The sequence below is a fragment of the Zalophus californianus genome, chromosome X (assembly GCF_009762305.2).
Source record: "Zalophus californianus isolate mZalCal1 chromosome X, mZalCal1.pri.v2, whole genome shotgun sequence".
NCBI classification, from domain to species: domain Eukaryota; kingdom Metazoa; phylum Chordata; class Mammalia; order Carnivora; family Otariidae; genus Zalophus; species Zalophus californianus.
Genome location: NC_045612.1, coordinates 43988001 through 44009218, shown reverse-complemented (window position 1 = coordinate 44009218; position 21218 = coordinate 43988001). Strand labels below are relative to the sequence as shown.

At 40.9% G+C, this 21218-nt stretch overlaps 2 protein-coding genes and 1 pseudogene across 2 annotated transcripts in view; all 3 read right to left on the bottom strand.

Annotated features, from left to right (window-relative positions):
* Positions 1–13470, bottom strand: part of LOC113933884 (histone H2B type 1-A-like) — a 98426-nt gene extending 84956 nt beyond the window's left edge. Inside the window, exon 1 of the mRNA XM_035725851.1 lies at positions 13094–13470. Coding sequence (XP_035581744.1) covers positions 13094–13470 — 377 coding nt within the window. The remainder of the gene's footprint in view (positions 1–13093) is intronic.
* On the bottom strand, positions 5655–6059 carry LOC113930757 (annotated as a pseudogene).
* Positions 13471–17837: 4367 nt separating the features above from the next.
* On the bottom strand, positions 17838–20853 carry TMSB15B (thymosin beta 15B). Its single transcript, XM_027609133.1, has 3 exons — positions 20722–20853; positions 19164–19280; positions 17838–18279 (listed from the first exon to the last, which is right to left on the bottom strand). Exons 2-3 carry the CDS (start codon positions 19261–19263, stop codon positions 18242–18244), a joined length of 138 nt encoding a protein of 45 aa, XP_027464934.1. The 5' UTR covers positions 19264–19280; positions 20722–20853; the 3' UTR covers positions 17838–18241.
* Between the last annotated feature and the right edge of the window lie 365 nt (positions 20854–21218).

The window sequence follows — 21218 nt, the reverse complement described above, 5'->3', positions numbered from 1 at the left end:
TCTTACTATCATACTTCCTTTCTATTCTATTTTTAATTCCCTTTCTAAAATTTTTTATTATTAATTTTTTTTATTTTTTATAGATTTCTTTTTTATTTTAGAGGGGGCAGAGGAAGAGGGAGAGAATCCTCAAGCAGAGTCCCCGCTAAGCATGGAGCCTGAGTCAGGACTCAATCCCAGGACCCTGAGATCATGAACTGAACTGAAACCAACAGCCACCCAGACACTTAACTGACTGAGCCACCCATGGGCATCTATTATTGATTTTTAAAAATTTTTAGACATATGTATTTCATTTTTCATTTATTTTCAGTTTTCTTTTCTTTTCTTTTTTTGTCTTTTATTTTGGGATCTAGATTCTTTTAACAAGCAGACCAAAATACACCCAGGATCTAGTTTTTTGTGTGTGGGGGGTGTTTTTCTTTTCTTCCTTTTTTGTTTCTTTGGTTTTTGTGTTGTTTTTTCATTTTGGGGATTTTTTTCTTCTTTCTTTTCTTTTCTGGACAACATGGCGAGACAGAGAAATTCACCCCAAAAGAAAGAACAGGAAGTAGAACTCATGGCCAGGGATTTAAGTAATACAGACATAAGTAAAATGTCTGAACTAGAATTGAAAACAACGGTTCTCAGGATACAAGCTGGGCTTAAAAAACTCATAGAAGACACTAGAGAATCCCTTACTACAGAGATAAAAGAAGTAAAGTCTAGTCAGGCTGAAATTAAAAATGCTATAATGGAGATGCCTTCCCACATGGAGGCCATAAAAACAAGGATGGACGAAGCCGAGGAGCAATTCAGTGATATAAATGATAAAATTATGGAAAATAATGAAGCTGAAAAGAAGAGGGAAAGAAAGGTAATGGACCATGCAGGTAGACTTAGGGAACTTAGCAACTTATTAAAATGTAATAACATTCATAGCGTAGGAGTCCCAGAAGATGAAGAGAGAGAAAATGGGGCATAAGGTTTATTTGAACAATTGGAGGTGAAAACTTACCTCATCTGGAGAGGAACACAGACATCAAAATCCAAGAAGCAGAGAGAACTCCCATTAAGTTCAACAGAAGCAGACCATCGCCTAGACATATCATAGTCCAGTTCACAAAATACACAGACAAGGAAAGAATCCTGAATGCTGCAAAGAAAAAAAAGTCCTTAACCAGCAAGGGAAGACAGATCAGGTTCACAGCAGATCTGTCCACAAAAAACATGGCAGGAGGGCAGAAGTAAGTGACAGGAAATATTCAACATGCTGAATGGGGAAACTATGCAGCCAAGAATTCTTTATCCAGCAAAACTGTCATTCAGAATAGGAGAGATAAAGAGTTTCCCAAACAAGAACTAAAGGAGTTCATGACCACTAAACCAGCCCTGAAAGAAATTTTAAGGGAGACTCTTGAGTGGAAAAAAAGAGGCCAAAGGCAACAAAGACTAGAAAGGACAAGAGAACATCACCAGAAACACCAACTCTACAAGTAACACAATAGAACTAAATTCATATCTTTAAATAATCACTCTGAATATAAATGGACTACATGCTCCAATCAAAAGACATAGGGTATCAGAATGGATAAAGAAACAAGATCCATCTATATGCTGCCTACAAGAGACACATTTTAGACCTGAAGACACCTACAGATGGTGAGTGGAATGGAGAACCATCTATCAGGCTAATGTACATCAAAAGAAAGCCAGAGTCGCCATACTTAGACAAACTAGATTTTAAACCAAAGAGTGTAATAAGAGAAGAACGGCATTATATCCCAATTAAGGGTTTTATCCATCAAGAAGATCTAACAATGGTATGTACTTATACCCCTAATTTGGGAGCATCAAATATATAAATCAATTAATAATAAACATTAAGAAACTCATTGATAATAATACAATAATAGTAGGGGACATTAACACCCCACTTATAGCATTGGACAGATCATTATCTAAGCAGAAATTCAATAAGGAAAAATGGCTTTAAATTTCGACACTGGACCGGATGGACTTAAGAGACATATTCAGAACATTTCATCCTAAAGCAGCAGAATACACATTGTTTTCGAGGGCACAAGGAACATTCTCTAGAATAGATCACACTGAGTCACAAACCAGCCCTCAACAAGTACAAAAAGATCGAAACCATACCATGCGTATTTTCAGAATGCAACATCATGAAACTTGAAGTCAACCACAAAAAAAATTGGAAAGCCCTCAAATACATGGAGGTTAAAGAACATCCTACTAAAGAATGTGTTAACCAGGAAATTAAAGAAGAACTACAAAAAATACACGAAAGCAAATGAAAATGAAAACACGACAGTCCAAAACTTTTGGGATGAAGCAAAGGCATCCTAACAGGAGAGTATAATGCAATACAGGCCTAACTGAAGAACCAAAAAAAGTCTCAAATATACAACTTAACCTTACACCTAAAGTAGCCAGAAAGGGAACAGCAAATAAAGTCTCAAGCCAGCAGAAGAAATGAACTAATAAAGTTTAGAATAAATAAATGAAATAGAAACAAAAAAACCTCAGTAGAACAGATTAAGAAAACTATGAGCTAATTCTTCAAAAGAATTAAGAAAATTGATAAACCCCTAGCCAGACTTATCAAAAACAAAAGAGAAAGGACCCAAATAGATAAAATCATGAATACATAGTACTGGAAAGGCACCTGGGTGGCTCAGTTGGTTAAGCATCTGCCTTCAGCTCAGGTCCCAGGGTCCTGGGATCAAGCCCCGCATCAGGCCCCCTGCTCAGCGAGGATTCTGCTTCTCCCTCTGTCCCTCCCCTGCTCGTGCTCTCTCTCTCTCAAGTAAATAAATAAAACCTTAAAAAAATAAAATACATAAGAAAAGTCATAGTACTGGAAGTCTTAGTCTCAGCAATCAGAAAACAGAAAGAAATAAAAGGCATCCAAATCAGCAAGGAAGAAGTCAAATTTTCACTATTTGCAGATAACATGATACTCTATGTAGAAAACCGAAAACTCCACCATAAAGGTTGCTAGAACTCATACATGAATAGAGCAAAGTCACAGGATATAAAATCAATGTGCAGAAATCTGTTGCATTTTTATACACCAATAACAAAGCAGCATAAAAAGAAATCAAGGAATCGATCCCATTTGCAATTACACCAAAAACAATAAGATACCTATGAATAAACCTGACAAAAGAGGTAAAAGATCTGTACTCTAAAAACTATAGATCACTTATGAAAGAAATTGAAGAGGACACAAAGAAATGGAGAAGTATTCCGCACTCAGGGATTCGAAGAACAAACATTGTTAAAATGTCTATCCTACCTAAAACAATCTACACATTTAATGCAATCCCTATCAAAATACCACAAGCGTTTTTCACAAGGCTACAATAAACAGTCCTAAAAATTGTATGGAACCACAAAAGACCCCGAAGAGCCAAAGCAATCTTGAAAAAGAAAAGCAAAACTGGAGTCATCATGATTCCAGATTTCAGGCTACATTACAAATCTGTAGTGATCAAGACAGTATGGTACTGGCACAAAAACAGACACGTAGATCAATGGAATAGGAGAGAAAACCCAGAAATGGAACCATAACTATATGGTCAACTAATCTTCAGCAAAGCAGGAAAGAATATCCAATGGGAAAAAGACAGTCTCTTCAACGACTGGTGTTGGGAAAACTGGACAGCAACAGGCAGAGGGATGAGATTGGACCAGTTTCTTATACCATACACAAAAAGAAATTCAAAATGGATGAAAGACCTAAATGTGAGACAGGAAACCATCAAAATCCTAGAGGAGAACACAGGCAGAATCCTCCTTGACCTCAACCATAGCAACTTCTTTTTTTCTTTATTTTCTTTTTTTTTATTATGTTAATCACCATACACAACTTCTTACTAGACATGTCACTGAAGCCAAGGGAAACAAAAGCAAAAATGAAATATTGGTACTTCATCAAGATAAAAAGCTTCTGCACAGCAAAGGAAAGAATCAACAAAACTAAAAGACAGCCTGTGGAATGGGTGAACATATTTGCAAACAACGTATCTGGTAAAAGGTTAGTATCCAAAATCAGTAAAGAACTTACGAAACTCAACACCCAAAAAACAAAAAATCCAGTTAAGAAATGGGCAGAAGACATGAAGATACACTTTTCCAAAGAAGACATCCAGAAGGCTAACAGATACATGAAAAGATGCTCAACATCGCTCACCATCAGGGAAATACATATCAAAGCCATGATGAGATACCACCTCACATCTGTCAGAATGGCTAAAATTAACAACACAGGAAACAACAGAAGTTGGCGAGGATGTGGAGAAAGGGGAACCCTCTTGTACTGTCAGTGGGAATGCAAACTGGTGCAGCCACACTGGAAAAAATATGGAGGATCCTCAAAAAGTTAAAAATAGAGCTACCCTATGATCCAGCAGTTGCATACTGGTTATTTACTCAAAGGATACAAAAATACAGCTTCCAAAAGGTATATGCACCCTGATGTTTATAGCAGCATTATAAACAATAGCCAAACTATGGAGAGAGCCCAGATGTCCATCAACTGATGAATGGATAAAGAAGAGGTGGTATATATATATATATATATATATATATATATATATATATATAATGGACAATTACTCAGCCATCAAAAAAAAAAAAGAAATCTTGCCATTTGCACCAACATTGATGGAGCTAGAGTGTATTACGCTCAGTGAAATAAGTCAGTCAGAGAAAGACAAATAGCGTATGATCTCACTCCTGTGAAATTTAAGAAAGAAAACAGATGAACATATGGGAAGAGGGAAAGGAAAAAAAGGAGAGAGGGAAACAAACCATAAGAGACTCTTAAGGATAGAGAACAAACTGAGGGTTGATGGAGGGATGGAGGGAGGTGGGTGGGGGATGGGCTAAATGGGTGATGGGTATTAAGGAGCGCATGTGATGTGATGAGCACTGGGTGTTGTATGTTAGTGATGAAGCACTGAATTCTACTCGAGAAACCAATATTGCACCTTATGTTCACCAACTAAAATTTAAATTTAAAAAAGAAAGAAACTCTGGATGATTTCACTATATGTTCTTGGACTAATGAGAGTGGAAAGGTTTTTAAAAATGTATTACAAGGGCGCCTGGGTGGCTCAGTTGGTTAAGTGACTGCCTTCAGCTCAGGTCATGATCCTGGAGTCCCGGGATCGGGTCCTGCATCGGGCTCCCCGCTCAGTGGGGAGTCTGCTTCTCCCTCTGACCCTCCCCCTCTCATGCTCTCTCTATCTCATTCTCTCTCTCAAATAAATAAATAAAATCTTTAAAAAATGTATTACAAAAACAGATTTGGCCTTACATTTAACTTGTAAAGGCAGATAGATCTAGAAACATAACTGATAGGAATGACACTTTAGGTAAGCAAGTGAATGAAATATGGTTAAAGTTAAAGTATATCAATGATTTTTCTCAGAACATTTTGCACTAAAGACATACACTAAAGTGGGGTTGATACAACTGGTAATGCTTCATAAACGACAAAAGTGTTATAAGGATGGGAAGAATGGCACAGGTCCAAACGCTAGAGTAGGTGGGTCTCTGGAGAGTTACAGGTCTTTTTGTGCCAAGTGAGGTGACTCTGAAAAGAGCCTTTGGTTTGTGAGGTAGTCAGGCGGTCTGGAGACAGTTCACTGGCAGAAGGTGTATCTGATGATGGCCTTGCTGGCCTCGGACACGGTGAACTTGCCAATCTCCCCGGGCAGCAGCAGGCGCACGGCTGTGTGGATCTCCCTGGAGGTGATGGTGGAGCGCTTGGTGGAGCAAGCCAGGCGAGAGGCCTCATCGGCGATGCGCTCGAAGATGTCCTTGACGAAGAATCCATGACGCTCACGGTCTTCTGCGAGAGGCTCAGGGCTTCGTGAACCTGCTTCAGAACCCTGGGGAGGTAGCTGGTGAAGCTGTTTGTGGGGGCAGTGGCGGCGGCGGGCTCGGCGCCTCGGCTGCTTCTGCTTCGGGCTCTTCCGGTCGGCTGCAGTGGGCTCCTCGGTGCCCACTCATTCCCTAGAAGAGGTCTCACAGCCAGGCTCAGCCATGTGGGGCTCGCCTTCCCGACAGCTCGGAAGGAAGGACACTGGCGGCGGCTTGAGGGGCGTTGGCCCATTTATAGTTGTTGCATTTCCTGACGTCACGGGCAAGCCCTGATTGGACAAAATGCAATGCAAGGAAGCGGGTCACTGAGCCCGGTCTTGTCAGATGTGATTACAAGCCCTCGAGCTTGACGTCACTTCAATCAGAGTGGGAATCAGGCAGCCTCTAAATTTCTTGAGATGGCCACCAGAAAAACTTTCAAACATTCCATGTGAAAGTGTAGTTTACCTATAGATTTCAGGTCATGATTTCAAGGTTGTGAAATCCAGCCCAACTTCGGGCTCCGCCTGAGCTTGGAGCCTGCTTGGGAATCTCTCCCTCTCCCTCTGCCCTTCCCCCTTCTCTCCTACCCTCTCTCTCTCTCTCTCTCTCTCTCCCTTTTCTAAAAAAAAAAAGTTTCATGTTGGAAATCTGGAATAAACTACAACTTCACATGGACTGTTTGAAACAAATGGGAGTACATCAAACTAAAAAACTTCTGCACAGCAAAGAAATCGTCAACAAAATGAAATTGCAACCTACCCAAAGGGAGAAAATATTTACAAATCATGTATCTGATAAAGGGTTAATATCCAAAATATATAATCAGTTCCAAAAGCTCAAAAGCAGAAAAAAGAAAAATCAAACAACTTGATTAAAAATTGGGCAAAAGATCTGAATAGACATTTTTCCACAGAAGCCTTACAGACGCCCAACAGGTACATGCAAATGTCTTCCATATCACTAATCAGGGAAAGACAAATCAAAAGCAAAATGAGGTAAAACTTCACACTTGTTAGAATGGCTATAATCAAAAAGACAAGGAATAACAAATGCTTGTAAGGATGGAGAGAAAAAGGAAGTCTCGTGCACTGTTGGTAATTTAATGTATGGAACATAAATTGGTGCAACCACTGTAGAGAACAGCATGGAGGTTCCTCAAAAACTTAGAAGTACCATATGATGCAACCATTCCACTTTGGGGGTATTTACCAGAGAAAACGGGTACAATGAATGGGCACTAACATGTTCATTGCAGCATCATTTACGACAGCCAAGATATGGAAACATCCTAAGTATCCGTTTCAGTCTGCAGGATATGGCCTGGTTTTACATGATTTGAAGTCAGACCGACCTGGGTACAAATCCCAGCTTTACAATCTACCAGTTGTGTGCCACTTAGGGAAGTTGCCTGAGCCTGTGTTGTCTCATCGGTAAAAAAGGGAATGAAAGTAGTACCCACCTCAGAGGGTGGTTATGAGCATTAAATGAGATGGTGGAAGTAAAATGCTTAGCTCAAGAGAGGTAATGAGCACTCAATAAATTTGGACTGTATAATTTCCTCCCACATGGCACAGGAAGGCAGCCCATTCAGCCAGCCCTGGCCTTCCTCTTCACAGTCTGGTTAATTTCCATCAACCAGGTCCCTGGGAAGTGGGTATAAGGAGGGCTTTGTTGGATGCTAAGCACCCTCCCACACTCCCTTCTCCTGTGAGGTTTTAGCCTTGGCAGAAAAGGTGTACATGGCTTGCTTTTGCACTCCTCGCCACACGTGTTTTACTGACAACTGTGGTGGGTTGAGATCTCTGACATATCTTTCGAGCACCATCCAAGGCTATCCTGCCAACCCCGGCAGGCCCTTAACCAGTTGGCCCCTCCTGTTCTTCAGCACATGTTTTAATAGAGAGCCCACTCTGCTACTCTTCTCCTTCCTAAGACAGCAGTGTTTTGCCACAAAACTAAAACGATCTAAAAGAGTTGATCAGTGTTTTCGTTAGCTCTGCTGTGTTCGGTGAATGATTCCCTGGAACTAGCCGTCCACCTCCCCCCACCAAACATCACTGCAATGCAAGTAATGTTCTGACCAGTGGGTTGTGAGCAGCCTAGGAACTCCACTCAATGTACGTCTCTCTGAGTCCAGGAAGGAAACCAACATCTCCTGTGGTTTTTAGGAAAAGGGGTCTGAACAGAACTTTGGGGATGAAGGGTGGGCCGTGGGTGAAAAGTGTTATGGAAGGCAATACATCCCCAAGTGTGGTATACGTGCCTCTGCAGGCACACGAGATGGTTTTAAATGGCACACACATTTTTTTCTTACAGTTAAGCAGTTTACTTAGTGTGAATTTAAATTATACGAACACCATGTTATCCTGTGACGTTGCAGATATATGGCTTAGGAAAATGTTTTCAAACTTGAAAATAAGTTCCTTAAAATAGCTCTATTCAATAAACAATTGGATTGGTGATATGCACATGAACCAAAAGCTTGAAACTGTTAGAGGAAGGACTTTACATGCCATCCAAATGGTTATAAGCTTCCGAGTCAGAGAAACCTCATTCAAACCTGGTCTACCACTTACCAGCTGTGTGACTTTAGGAAAGTAACCTAATTTCTCTGAGCCTCAGGGGAAAATGGAGGAGAATAATAGTAGCAGCTTCACTGGACTCTTGTCAAGCTGAAGCCAGCTTTACACTGTAGTGGTGTGAGGGCCCAAAACCTAGAGCCAGGCGGTCTGGTTTCCAATCCTATCTCTTCTGCTGACTAGCTGCTTGACACTGAGCAACTTACTTCATCTTTCTGTGCCTTAGTCTCCCCGTCTGGAAGATGGGACTCTTAGAGGGTTAAATGAGTTACCACATTTGAAGTGCTTAGAAATATTTCTAGTATATATGAGGCATTATGTGTTTCTTAGATTAAAAATACCTGCATATAAAGCTCCTGACACCTGACTCCTAGTAAGTCCTCCTGAAATGTTCCCTATTGCTGGTGCTTTGTGTTGTCAGCGCCTGGAACAAAGAACTCTACAGTCAGAGTTTGATTAAGAAGCAGCATTTAATTGCCCAGGACTCATGCAGAATGGACAGGGCCCAGCACCTCTCTGCAGTAAAAATCAAAACACAGGGCCGTGGCCATGGAGGCTGGGCCTTCTTAAAGGACTGCCAGGAGTGGGGTTGGAGAGAGGCCCCAAGCCAGCTTTCTTTATCCTGTTAAAATAGGTGTGGGTCATTCCAATGAAGAGAAAAGGAAATTAAGTTTCAGAGAAATTAAGCAAGCCGCCGAATGCCACACAGCCTATAAATGACAGAGCTCGGTAGAATGCTATCTTGATGCAGAACTCGCAGCCCAAGTGGAGGAATAGAGAACTGGTGCACTGGGGTTCTGATGAAAGGGGTATTTTATGGAAATTCCTATGGTAGAGGTATGGTGATGATAATGTAACAGCAATACCATTAACTGAGATTCAGCCAGTATTACTGACTACCTCTAGACATCGTCCTATCTCTCCCAATCCTAAAAAAAAAAAAAATCCTCTTCATTTACCACAAAGATACAAATGTAGGGATCCAAAGGGGTACATACACCCCAATGTTTATAGCAGCAATGTCCACAATAGCCAAACTGTGGAAAGAGCCAAGATGTCCATCGACGGATGAATGGATAAAGAAGAAGTGGTATATATACACAATGGAATATTATGCAACCATCAAAAGGAATGAGATCTTGCCATTTGCAACAACGTGGATGGAACTGGAGGGTGTTATGCTGAGTGAAATAAGTCAATCAGAGAAAGACCTGTATCATATGACCTCACTGATATGAGGAATTCTTAATCTCAGGAAACAATCTGAGGGTTGCTGGAGTGGTGGGGGGTGGGAGGGATGGGGTGGCTGGGTGATAGACATTGGGGAGGGTATGTGCTATGGTGAGCACTGTGAATTGTACAAGACTGTTGAATCACAGATCTGTACTTCTGAAACAAATAATGCAATATATGTTAAGAAAAAAAAAGAAGAAGAAGTTAGCAGGAGGGGAAGAATGAAGGGGAGTAAGTCGGATGGGGAGACTAACCATGAGAGATGATGGACTCTGAGAAACAAACTAAGGGTTCTAGAGGGGAGGGGGGTAGGGGGATGGGTTAGCCTGGTGATGGGTATTAAAGAGGGCACATTCTGCGTGGAGCACTGGGTGTTAGGCACAAACAATGAATCATGGAACACTACACCAAAAACTAATGATGTAATGTATGGTGATTAACATAACAATAAAAAGTTTTTTAAAAACCCTCTTCTGTGATACCATTAACACTCTCTTCCTACTTACTGACTGGTATCCCTTTTCTTTGAAGGTGTACCCTATTTCTATCTCCATTCCTCATCTACCACTCACTCCTCAACTTACTGCAGTTAGGCTTTTCTTTCCCAACCCATCACTGCTGCTTCTGGGACCCTAGAACATCTGCTCTTATCCATCTTCACATATTTATTCAACAAACACTGAGTCCCTACCAAGTGCCATACATGGTTCTCACTCCTGATATATGACAGCAAATGAGACAAGGTCTCTCTTCTCAGGAAGTTCACATACCAGGTGTAAATCAAAGATAATAAGTAAGGAAAAAAGGAAACAGATTGTGAACAAAATAATTCCATGGAGAACAAAATAAATATATTTATTATATATACTAAATATATATTTATATACATGATGAGGGAAAGAGCAGTACTTTAAATTAGGTGATCAGGAAGACCTCAATGCAGAAGTAGCAAGCAAGGGAAAATAAAATCTTAAAATGACTGTATTAAACAGTTCTAATAAAATTGAACATGAAGATTGGTTAAGCAAGTTGTAAAATAATTTATGTGTGAATTTTAAAATATGACAAGAATGTAAAGTGATGAAAAACATCTGAAAGCAAACAACTTTTGATATCAAGTGGAGCCTAATTCAAATACAGGCCATTTGGGCAAAAATGAAAATTCTAGAGCATGCATATAAAGAAAGGGAGAAGGGAAGGAACAACTTAGTAGGTTGACCTTGATTTAACATCAGTAGACTGCCAATAAAAAAAGGTACTTCAATTGAGCATACTCTTATTTTATAAACTCACAGGATTTTGAAACAAAAAATCTCTGGGCTACATACTTCTTTTTTTTAAGATTTTTAAATTTTTATTTATTTGACAGAGAGAAAGAAACACAGCAAGAGTGGGAACACAAGTAGGGGGAGAGGGACAGGGAGAAACAGTCTTCCCGTGGAGCAGGGAGCCTGATGCAGGGCTCAATCCCAGGACCCTGGTATCATGACCTGAGTCGAAGGCAGACGCTTAACCGACTGAGCCACCCAGGAGTTACTACATACTTCTTCAAAGTGCCTCCAATGAAGGGGTTCCCTTCCACAAATTTAAGGAAATTTTAATATTGGAAAATCTATAATTTACTCTAATAAACCAAGAGAAAATAGTTTTCGCAATGGTTGCTAACGCTGCTGAAAGGGTATGTTTGATACCTAATAAGTACCTGAAATGGCTTAGAAAACCAAAATTGTTATTCTAAGCACATAGATCTCAAACAAAATCTTAATACCACCTTTGATGATGAAATGCTACTATCATTTCTTAATAGAACCAGAAAGTGACAAGGAAGTTTTTTATCAGCATTACAGTCGAAAAGTATTTGTAAATATTTGGAAATTAAAGTTTAAAAAGATTTAAACACTATAAAAGAGCCTAAATAGTTTTAGTTGATCTGATTGCACTGCAAATGAGTAAATATCTAGAACAGCTTTGTCTTGGGAAACTTTACACTTTGAAAAATAAACAGGAAGCTTAGCAGACTCTAAGCAAAGGCAACCTGAAGTCAGGCATGGTTTTTTACTCATAGACATATTTGCAGTGTCTGTTCCAGACATATAGTAGATACCAAGAATTTTGTTGAGTGAATGAATGAGCCATATTTTCAATCTTTATGTAGTAAGAATGTTGGGTTGCGGGGGGAAGATTAAGAAGATGACCAATTCAATGTGACTCTGTGCTCTCTGGACCTGAATGTCTTCTGTAATCAAGTCGTTATAATAGCATTTTTCTAAAAACCAGATAAGATAGTACCTGTGAAAATATATGTAAACTGAAAAATATTGTATAGTGCTAGGGTGATATTATCACAAATATGAGAGTACTACTTTCTCTGCTGTTGAAATAAAAGACCTGATAAAACAAAACAAAACAAACAAAAAATAAATAAATAAGGAGGAACCACCGAAGCTATTATGTCAATAATATCTGCCAATATTTACTGTACAAAACATTATGGCAGAAATTTATTGCAGAATCCATTTAAAAATTGTAGTAAGAACCCATTATATCATGTTAACATAAATTTCAAAGGCATATGAAAATATTTTTTTCTATAAAAGCATAGAGGAGATTGATGTTGCTTCAGATATTTAAAAAACTCTTCAATAACTCGCCTAATAGAAGTCAGGTGGATTCTTATATCAGCTTCTGCACTTTGTCTGTCGCCATTTCATCCATAACAAACCTCTGGAAAATTCACCACAAGCTCATGAGAGAATGAGAGAGAAAAGGGTGAATATCATTATAACAAAAATAACCCCTATTGAGGCTGACCTACAGAAATATCTAACAGAAATGACTGCTTGGGAAAGGTTAAGGAGAGTCCACAAATGCCGAAGGAATAAATTGCAGTCAAATATATATTAACGTAGGGCTGATCATGTTTTGTTCATGGTAAGAGTACTTTATTTTTTCAGATTTTATTTATTTATTTGACGGAGGTGGTGGGAGGGAGAAATAGAGATAGCAAGAGAGAGCACAAGCAGGGAGGAGAGGAAGAAGCAGACTCCCCGCTGAGCAAGGAGCCCAATACAGGACTCAATCCCAGGACCTTGGGATCATGACCTGAGCCCAAGGCAGATGCTTAACCCACTGAGCCACCCAGTGGGTTTTTTTTCTTTTTAGATTTTATTTATTTATTTGATGGAGAGAGACTGAGAGAAAGAGTGCACAAGCAGGGGGAGTGGCAGAGGAAGAAAAAAATACTTTAAATATCCGCAGAATGCCCCAAGAACAGAAACTATAGAGTTTGTCCCGCTTTTTAGAGCTACAGGTCTTTTTGTGCCAATTAAGGTGGCTCTGAAAAGAGCCTTTGGTTTGAAAGGTGGTCAGGCGGTCCTGAGGCAGCTCATTGGCGGAAAGTGTACCTGATGATGGCCTTGCTGGCTTCGGACATGGCGAACTTGCCAATCTCTCCTGGCAGCAGCAGGCGCACGGCTGTCTGGATCTCCCTGGAGGTGATGGTGGAGCGCTTGGTGGAGCGGGCCAGGCGAGAGGCTTCATCCGCGATGTGCTCGAAGATGTCCTTGACGAACGAATCCAAGGTGCTCACGGTCTTCTGCGAGAGGCTCAGGCCCTCGTGAACCTGCTTCAGAACCCTGGGGAAGTAGGTGGTGAAACTGTTGTGGCAGCGGCAGTATTGGCACCTCGGCTGCTCCTGCTTCAGGCTCTTCGGGTCCACTGCCTTGGGCTCCTCCATGCTCAGGCTTTCCTCAGAGGAGGTCTCACAGCCAGGCTCAGCCATATGGGGCTCGCCTTCCCGACAGCTCAGAAGGAAGGACAATGGGGGCTGCTGAGGGACGCTGGCCCATTTATAGTTGCTGCATTTCCTGATGTCACAGGCAACCTCCATATCTGATTGGACAAAATGCAATGCAAGGAAGTGGGGCTCTATGCCAGGCTGTGTCCCCTGTGATTGCATACCCTCGAGCTTAACATCACATCGGATAATCAGAGAGGGAATTCTGGTGCCCTCTAAACTTCTTGGGACATCAGTTAGAAAATCTTTGTAAGATGCCACAAAGAGCAAAATGTCTTCTGAGAATAGCAGCTAAATGATGCCTATATAATGAAAACTTTAAAAAAATTATCACTCAAGTTTGCCTGGTTAGCTCAGTTGTTTCAGCATCTGACTCTTGATTTCTACTCAGATCATGATCTCAGGGTGGTGAAATCTAGCCCCTTGTGGAGCACCACCCCCCTTAGCAGGGTGTCTGCTTGAGATTCTTTCCCTCTCCCTCTGCTCCTCCCCACTGCGCTCTAACTCTCTATCTCTCTCCACCTCTTTCTTTCTCCTCTTTTCTCAAATAAATAAATCTTTTAAAAAATATATCACTCAAATCACCTAAATTGTAGAATATCAGTTTTAGTCCCTTGGTAGAATGTGACCTTCCTAACCAAAGTTATACCTCCAGCACTATGGCTGTGCCAAAAATTGTCCATTTCACCTCTAATCCACAATCTACTGGGTGGCCACTATGTCTCGAGGAGAAACTCTGACATAGCTACCAGAGTGCTCCCACAATCAAGGGAACTGCTTACTAACCAGTGTCTTCAGTTCTGATAAGAACTCTCCGTGATTTGGGAAAGAAATGGCAAAACCACCATCTCCAAAATTAGAACATATACAGAAATGAAAATACTTACAGATACAGTTTTAAATCCTTAAACATGTACCACGTTTAAAGTTTTCTTATCAAAACTTAGCTCCTAAAAATACTTTAAATGCTAATATTGATTAATACATATAAGAGCTATTGGATGAAAAACATATATTAACCTAATTCTCTAAGAAACCTCCTTAAGGAGAGAAAAGTTATCAATAAAATGGGAAATATTTTAAAATTAAAACTCCAACCCTTTTGGAATCTTTTATGATACATGCAAACATATTTCTACATGTATGAATGCAAAACAGTTTAAAATTTGAACCAAGGAAATTATAAAACCAAACCAATTATAGAAATTGAATCAAATAAAGAAGAATTGAAGAAATAGAGGTCATCAATGAGCTATGGTCCCAAATGGCCTGGCTTCCATGGGTGTGTCTTATCAAACCTTCAAGGATCAGGTAATTCTACTGCTAATAAAATAGTTCCAGATAATGAAAAAAAATCCTTCCTTCTTATTTCAAGAAAATATAATATGATGGCAAAACCTATTGAAGAATGTGTGCTAAACAGATTTCTGAGAAGTCCCATTTATAAAGGATAATACAAAAATTCTACTTCAAATATTAATAAATTTGGTGTCACATTACAGAAAAGACTTTTTAAGTAAGAGAAACAGCTTTACTGCTGTAGATAATAAATTACAAGCATCAAACTGGGGGAAACATTGTTCATAAAACAAAATACCCCATATAGACTTTTTTTCAACACGACCCCTACTGTGGAGGTCATTTAAATAAATAACCAAAGATCCAAACACAGTACAGAAATGAGCTAAATCAGGAAGCTCATAAAATAGTGCCTTTTTCAAGCTTCCTAGAACTGAATAGTCTAACTAGCTCAGATTTGTCCAATTCTATTGTTTTCTGGTCTATACTCTTTTGAATTTTTTTTAATATTCTTTTGTTTTTTAAAATGCAAAGCTTCAGAACCTGTAGTTATGATTCATGGGATGATGGGAATATCCAATCAGAGTAGCCCAAGCCCCACCCTCCACTGGTTCAGCCAATGAAGGACCTGCAGATCCTGAACCACAACCATTGGCTCAAAGGGGGAGCAGGTGATAAGTGTGAACCAGTAAGTGTTCTGGGTGTTCGCCCTTAGAGACTGAGGAGGAAAAATATATTTTTCCTCCCTTGTTTGTTCAGGGCCCTAAATCTCAATCCCTACTATTAGTGAGTTTATTGGGGGAAAACTATGGCTCTGGTTAGACAGGTAAGTGGATCTAGTAACTAGAAGGGTTGCCCCACATTATATATTTAAGAAATGCTGAGGGGCACTTGGGTGGCTCAGTTGGTTAAGCATTCCACTCTGGATCTCAGTTCAGATCTTGAGGTCAGGATCTTGAGTTCAGACCCCACTTTGGGCTCTACAATGGGCATGGAGCCTACTTTAAAAAAAAAAATGCTGAGTAAAACTACTCTAGGTGAGCAATTGTTTTTCCCATCTCCTGTCTGTATGAGTACTCAGTAGCTACATCTTTCACCTGCCACCATGTACCTCTCATCTCAGCCTAACACACTGCTCAAGATAGAATCAATGTTAATGAAACTATTATTAACAGATGCAACTGAACAATGGGTTATTATCCAATCCTAGGTCACCTGACAACATTCATTCTTTCTGTCAGGCCCTTTGAAATAATCCTAATCTTGTGCAAATGCAGTCTAAATGATATGCAAATACAGAGGTTGCTGAATCTATCATGGATATACAGTATGTTTCTCATATTTACAAATATCAGTGTTGAAAGGAGAGCAAATGTTTTGGATGACAGAATCAGGATGCAAAGAGATCTCATCATGAGCAAACTTGAGCACATCAGCAACCAGGATGTTCCCCATTCATGTAAGTTGGATTCAAAGGATAGGGGAAATGTCATCAGGAGAAGCCCTGGAGATATAGAGGCAGACATACAACAGCTGACTTCAAATATTTGAGGAGGGACAACTACACTGTTTGGGTCTCCAGGACACAGTCCTAGGACTATTGTATAGAAGCTATAGGAAGGCAGGTTTGGGCACAGTGTAAGCAGCCTGTCACAGCAAGAAGCTGAGTGACTCTGCCAGATAATTACTTCAGGCAAGAGGTAAGGTATTGATGACCAACATGGTTACTTCAAACTCTGAAATCTTCTGGCCTCGTGATTGTGTTACCTAACTGACATTTAATCAGAGTGAACCCAACTACCGTTTTACTTATTGAAATTTATGTTATTGAAAACAGCTTCCACTTCCTGTAAACCCAGTGATTATTTAAGGATATCAGCCCTTGAAAGGAGATGGTAAGATAATAATTGAGGTTGCAAATAGGTACAGACAGCATAATCACTTTTTGTAGGAAAATATATGAATATTAATAGACCAGTCTGGATTGTCATACACTCAAATATTGATACTTTTAATTGGTGGCATTATAGGTGATTGGTTCTTATAAATTTTAAGAGATAAAAGTATTGTTTAAGGGCAGATATCAGAGCTTGCCAATTTATATGTATTCCTTATTGTATTAGTTTGAGTTGCCATAAAAAAGCACCATAAACTGGGTGGCCTAAACAAGAGAAATTTATTTTCTCACAGTTCTGAAGGATAGAAGTCCCAGAACAAAGTCCTGCAGGCTCAGTTTCTGCGGAGAACTCTCTTCCTGTCTTGCAGATGGCCACTCCCTTGTGTCCTCACATGGCAGGGAGAGCAATCTCCGGTGCTTCTTCCTCTTCTTTTAAGGCCACAGTTCTATCAGATTAGGGCCCCACCCTTAGCACCTCAATTAACCTTAATTACCTCCTAAATACCCTATCCCCAGATCCAGTCATATTGGGGGTTAGGGCTTCAACATATGAATTTTTGGGGGGGTGGGGGAGAACAATTTAGTCCATAACACTTATGCTCACCATGAATACCCAATACTTGATTCATTAAGATAGTGAATTTTGTTCAGGACAAGGAGACCAAGAGGTTCAATGCTGTGGGTCATCAGCAGGTATTATATTTCTGAGTTTCTGCTCAATAGTAAGATGTGATATGCTTAGCACAGTGTGTGCTAGCATGTGCTTCCTATGCCCTTCTGCAGATATTACCAGCCTTAGGCATCTCCTTCCATTAAATTTAAAAGCACATTGAGAAAGCAAGACAGCCCAGCTAGAATTCCAGCTCTTATTCACCTTAGATCATCACTTCAGATGTTTTCATTTCATTTCTGGGATTAGGGGACTAGTCCACATGACCTCTTCTTCCAAGGTCTCGAATTGTATGATTCCAACTCTAAGGAAAAAGCACCTAGCATCACTAAGACAGTACCCACTGCACCTGAACAGCGGAGAGCCTATCCATGTGAATGATCTGCCAAAGTGTCTTTCCTGCAACCATTTTGTTTGGCTAAAAAGAGTACCCTTGGTACTTCCATTCTTTAGAAGACCACTAGGAATGAACCACAGGAGCCTTAATGTATTGATTTGATTTATTATTTTATTGCCACATTAGAAATGAAAATAAACTGTGAAAATCTGCAAACCCATGCCCCTTCATGAAGATTATGGAGCAATGGAGACACCCATTGTAGAAGGTGAAAAGTAGCTTATCCTGTAGGGGGTAGAAGAACATCACACACAAAGGTCATCAATGGTGGGATTATGGACATCTGCCAGCTGGAGTTTATGCATCAATGGAAAGTTTAAAAATGAATGTAAGGGAACATTGGCTACTCCTGACATCTTAGCCAGGGAGTATGGGTGTGAAGCATCAGAAGGTGCCTAAAATCTCTACAAGCACATAGGTTTACAAAAAAACAAGCCCCAAACCGAGACACTCAGGCATTGTTGAAAACCGCTTGTGGAAGGAGATTCCCATCTTATGAAGTTTGAACACACTCTTTCTCCTGCTGGATAGCTGGGGGAAAAAACAAACATAAAAAAATCATTAAGAAGGTTTTTTCCTAAGAGTAAGTTTCTTCCCCAAAAGCACTTTTCCGAGTCACTGAAGGCTCCCATACCTGCTTACAGGTGTGTGTGTGTGTGTGTGTGTGTGTGTAAACCACCTGAATGTTCATTAGAATCTACATCAACTGCAGGGTTTTTTCCCATTTAAGAGGTAGATCTATGCTGTTGCCATTTTTTCCATATGTTATTTTAAGAATGAAGAGGAACTGGAGCATTTTCTTCAGATTTATCTATCCCTATACAATTTGAAAGATATACCATTTCAGACAATTTTGACTAACTTTCAAATAATGCTGACATGAAAAAATGTGCCCCTTGGTTTGGAGTTTCTCCAGCAGATTGTAAGTCAGGAGGGCAAAACTGATCCCTTGATCCCTGGGAGACCTGAGTATACCCAAGAGCTACACTGGGTTTCAGGTAGAGAAGGCCAAAACCACAAAGTTTATACAGCTCTTTAGGGATGAGATCAAAGACCCAAATTGTTAGGTGCATAAAAATGGCAAATAACCAAAAATTGGACAAAACTAAGATGTTTATAATACTGAGTCCAATATCCCAAGATTGGTTTTAATGTGGCTTTTAGTAATTTTTTTCAACAACCAAAAAAAAAAAGTTTTTAAAAAATTCTCCCATTACTACTAGGGCCTATTTTGTGAGAACCACTCATATGAGCCAGGTAAGAAGCAACTATTTGATATTTTTAGATGTTGCATTAAATACATTGGTACTTTAATTATTGCTTACTTTGTGGCAAAATTTACAAGAAGAGTTTATTTACTGAACCTATCAACTTTCATCATTGTTTGTCTCAACTAGAAAGCCCCCATGACTTACTTTCCTTTGAGGGAAGAGTATTTTTTTCTTTAGTATTAGTTTTCTTCAGTTTTGACCTGTCAAACTTCTCCACTTCAGACAAATCTGGCTTATCACTCATCTTGACTAAAAGAAAGACTGAAAAAGAAAACATTTAACAAACCTATCTGGTAGAACTATTATCAGTCTAAGGAGTAATAGCCAAAATTTTCACATTTAATATTAATGTGTATTTTACCTGCTGATTTTCAACAGGAAACAAGCAGCAGATCTTAGAAATGTCATGTTTTTATTAGAATACTTTTTATTCCATGTCATTACCCTATTACTGATAAGCAGTAAATGCCACTGAATCAGGATGCACCAGAAACCAAGATGCTCTAGAAACTGGAGTCCATACGTCTGACTCTTAAAGTCACAGCAAAGGTAAAATGAAGGTGATAGAAACACATGAGCAGATAGGGAGAGAAGAAAAAATAAGGACTGGGTTTAACCAGCTGATGAATTGTCACAGGAGATAGCACTATTTGAGCATCTTCACTTTCTAGTCAATTACTTTGGGGGGGGGGCACTTTTCCTGGGGGATATGAGCAGCACACACACAAAAAAAGGATGGTTAAAAAGTTGTACTAGTTTCTTTCCATTTTATCTGCCCAAAGACAGTAGATTAAGGAGCCACAATAAGAGAGGGGAAGGGATTTAATCTGATCATAACTAATTACATGTCTCATACTAGCTCCTTATGGCACTGGTTTGTAAATGCTGTAAGAAGACACAGCTAATTACGATCAGACCAAGGACTTCAGCAGAACAAGGTAAACAAGTAGAGTTGATTTTTATTTCACCGTATTTTCTCTGCAAAGGGAAAGGTTAGGAGATGAGGTGCCCTGTGACCATTCCAGATTTGTCAACAAGAAACAATAGGAGACCCCAGAGACCGGAAAACAGAGCTCTCAAGCGCGTGCCTGGTCCCACCCTGGTAGGGGTAAGACAGGTCTAGTGCCCAGAGTAGAAAGGAGAGGCCCCCAAGCAGCCACAAGTCCCGAGTATGCCTCCCTTCCGTCGAGGTCACCCTAAGACCCTCCTCTGACGAGGGATCAGATGCCAGTCTCCAAGGTAGGGAAACAGGGACTAACAGATCATAAAAGGCTGGGCGCGTGGGTCTGTTTGTCAGGAGCAGTTTGCTTACATTTTAAAATAACCATCATCTCTGTCGGGCGCGCAGCCCACCTTTTGGCCACAAAGGGAGAGCGCGAAGGGCCTGCCCCAGAGGGCCCATTCTGGGCAGCACCGAAAGTCCTCGTCCTCTCAGCCTCGGGCGTGCAGCCACAGCGGACAGGCCGCTCTGAGGGGCCGCCCCCTCGGGCCTTCCAAGGACCCACCCGGGGAGGACCCGGCAACGCGCAGAAGGCGGCGCCGCAGAAGACAAAGGCGTGGACTCTCAAGGAGGCGCAGTTACAAAACGCCCGTCCCGACCCGGCCCCACCAGTTCCTGAGAGACCGACCCCCTCCGCCCCCCAGCCGCTGCGCCCTCCTGTCCCCATAGTCTTCTGGTTCCGCCGGGACCGGAGGTCCTCACCTGATGGCTTGAAGACGGGTGAAAGGCCAACGGCTGTACCAACGCCACTCCACACACAGGACGACCTTAGCCTTCCCGCGCGGAACCCTGCAGTTATAAGTCACGGAGCGGTCCCCGCCCCCAGACCCCGCCCCAACCCCCCCAGCCATCTCTGATTGGATGAGGGATCCCAGGCCCGCCTCTTCGCCCCTCCCCCCCCGCTTTCGTCTCTTAGGCTTGAGCAGGCTGTCTCCCCTCTACTCAGGACCTCTCCCCCGCAAGTGTCTTGATGACGTCATACCGGAGCCGCCTCCCCAGACCCTGTCCAAGCCCTCTCTGATTCGCCGAGGAATCGCCTGCCTGCCTCCCCGGTTTCTCCCACTGTTTTCGTGCTGAGGATCCACTTCCCTCCTTCCCAAGTTTACTCACTCCTCCAAGATAATTGGGGCCTCAATATAAGCAAACACTTCTTTCTTTCCCAGTTAGCTTCCAACATCTGGAACTGGCTTTTTATAGTC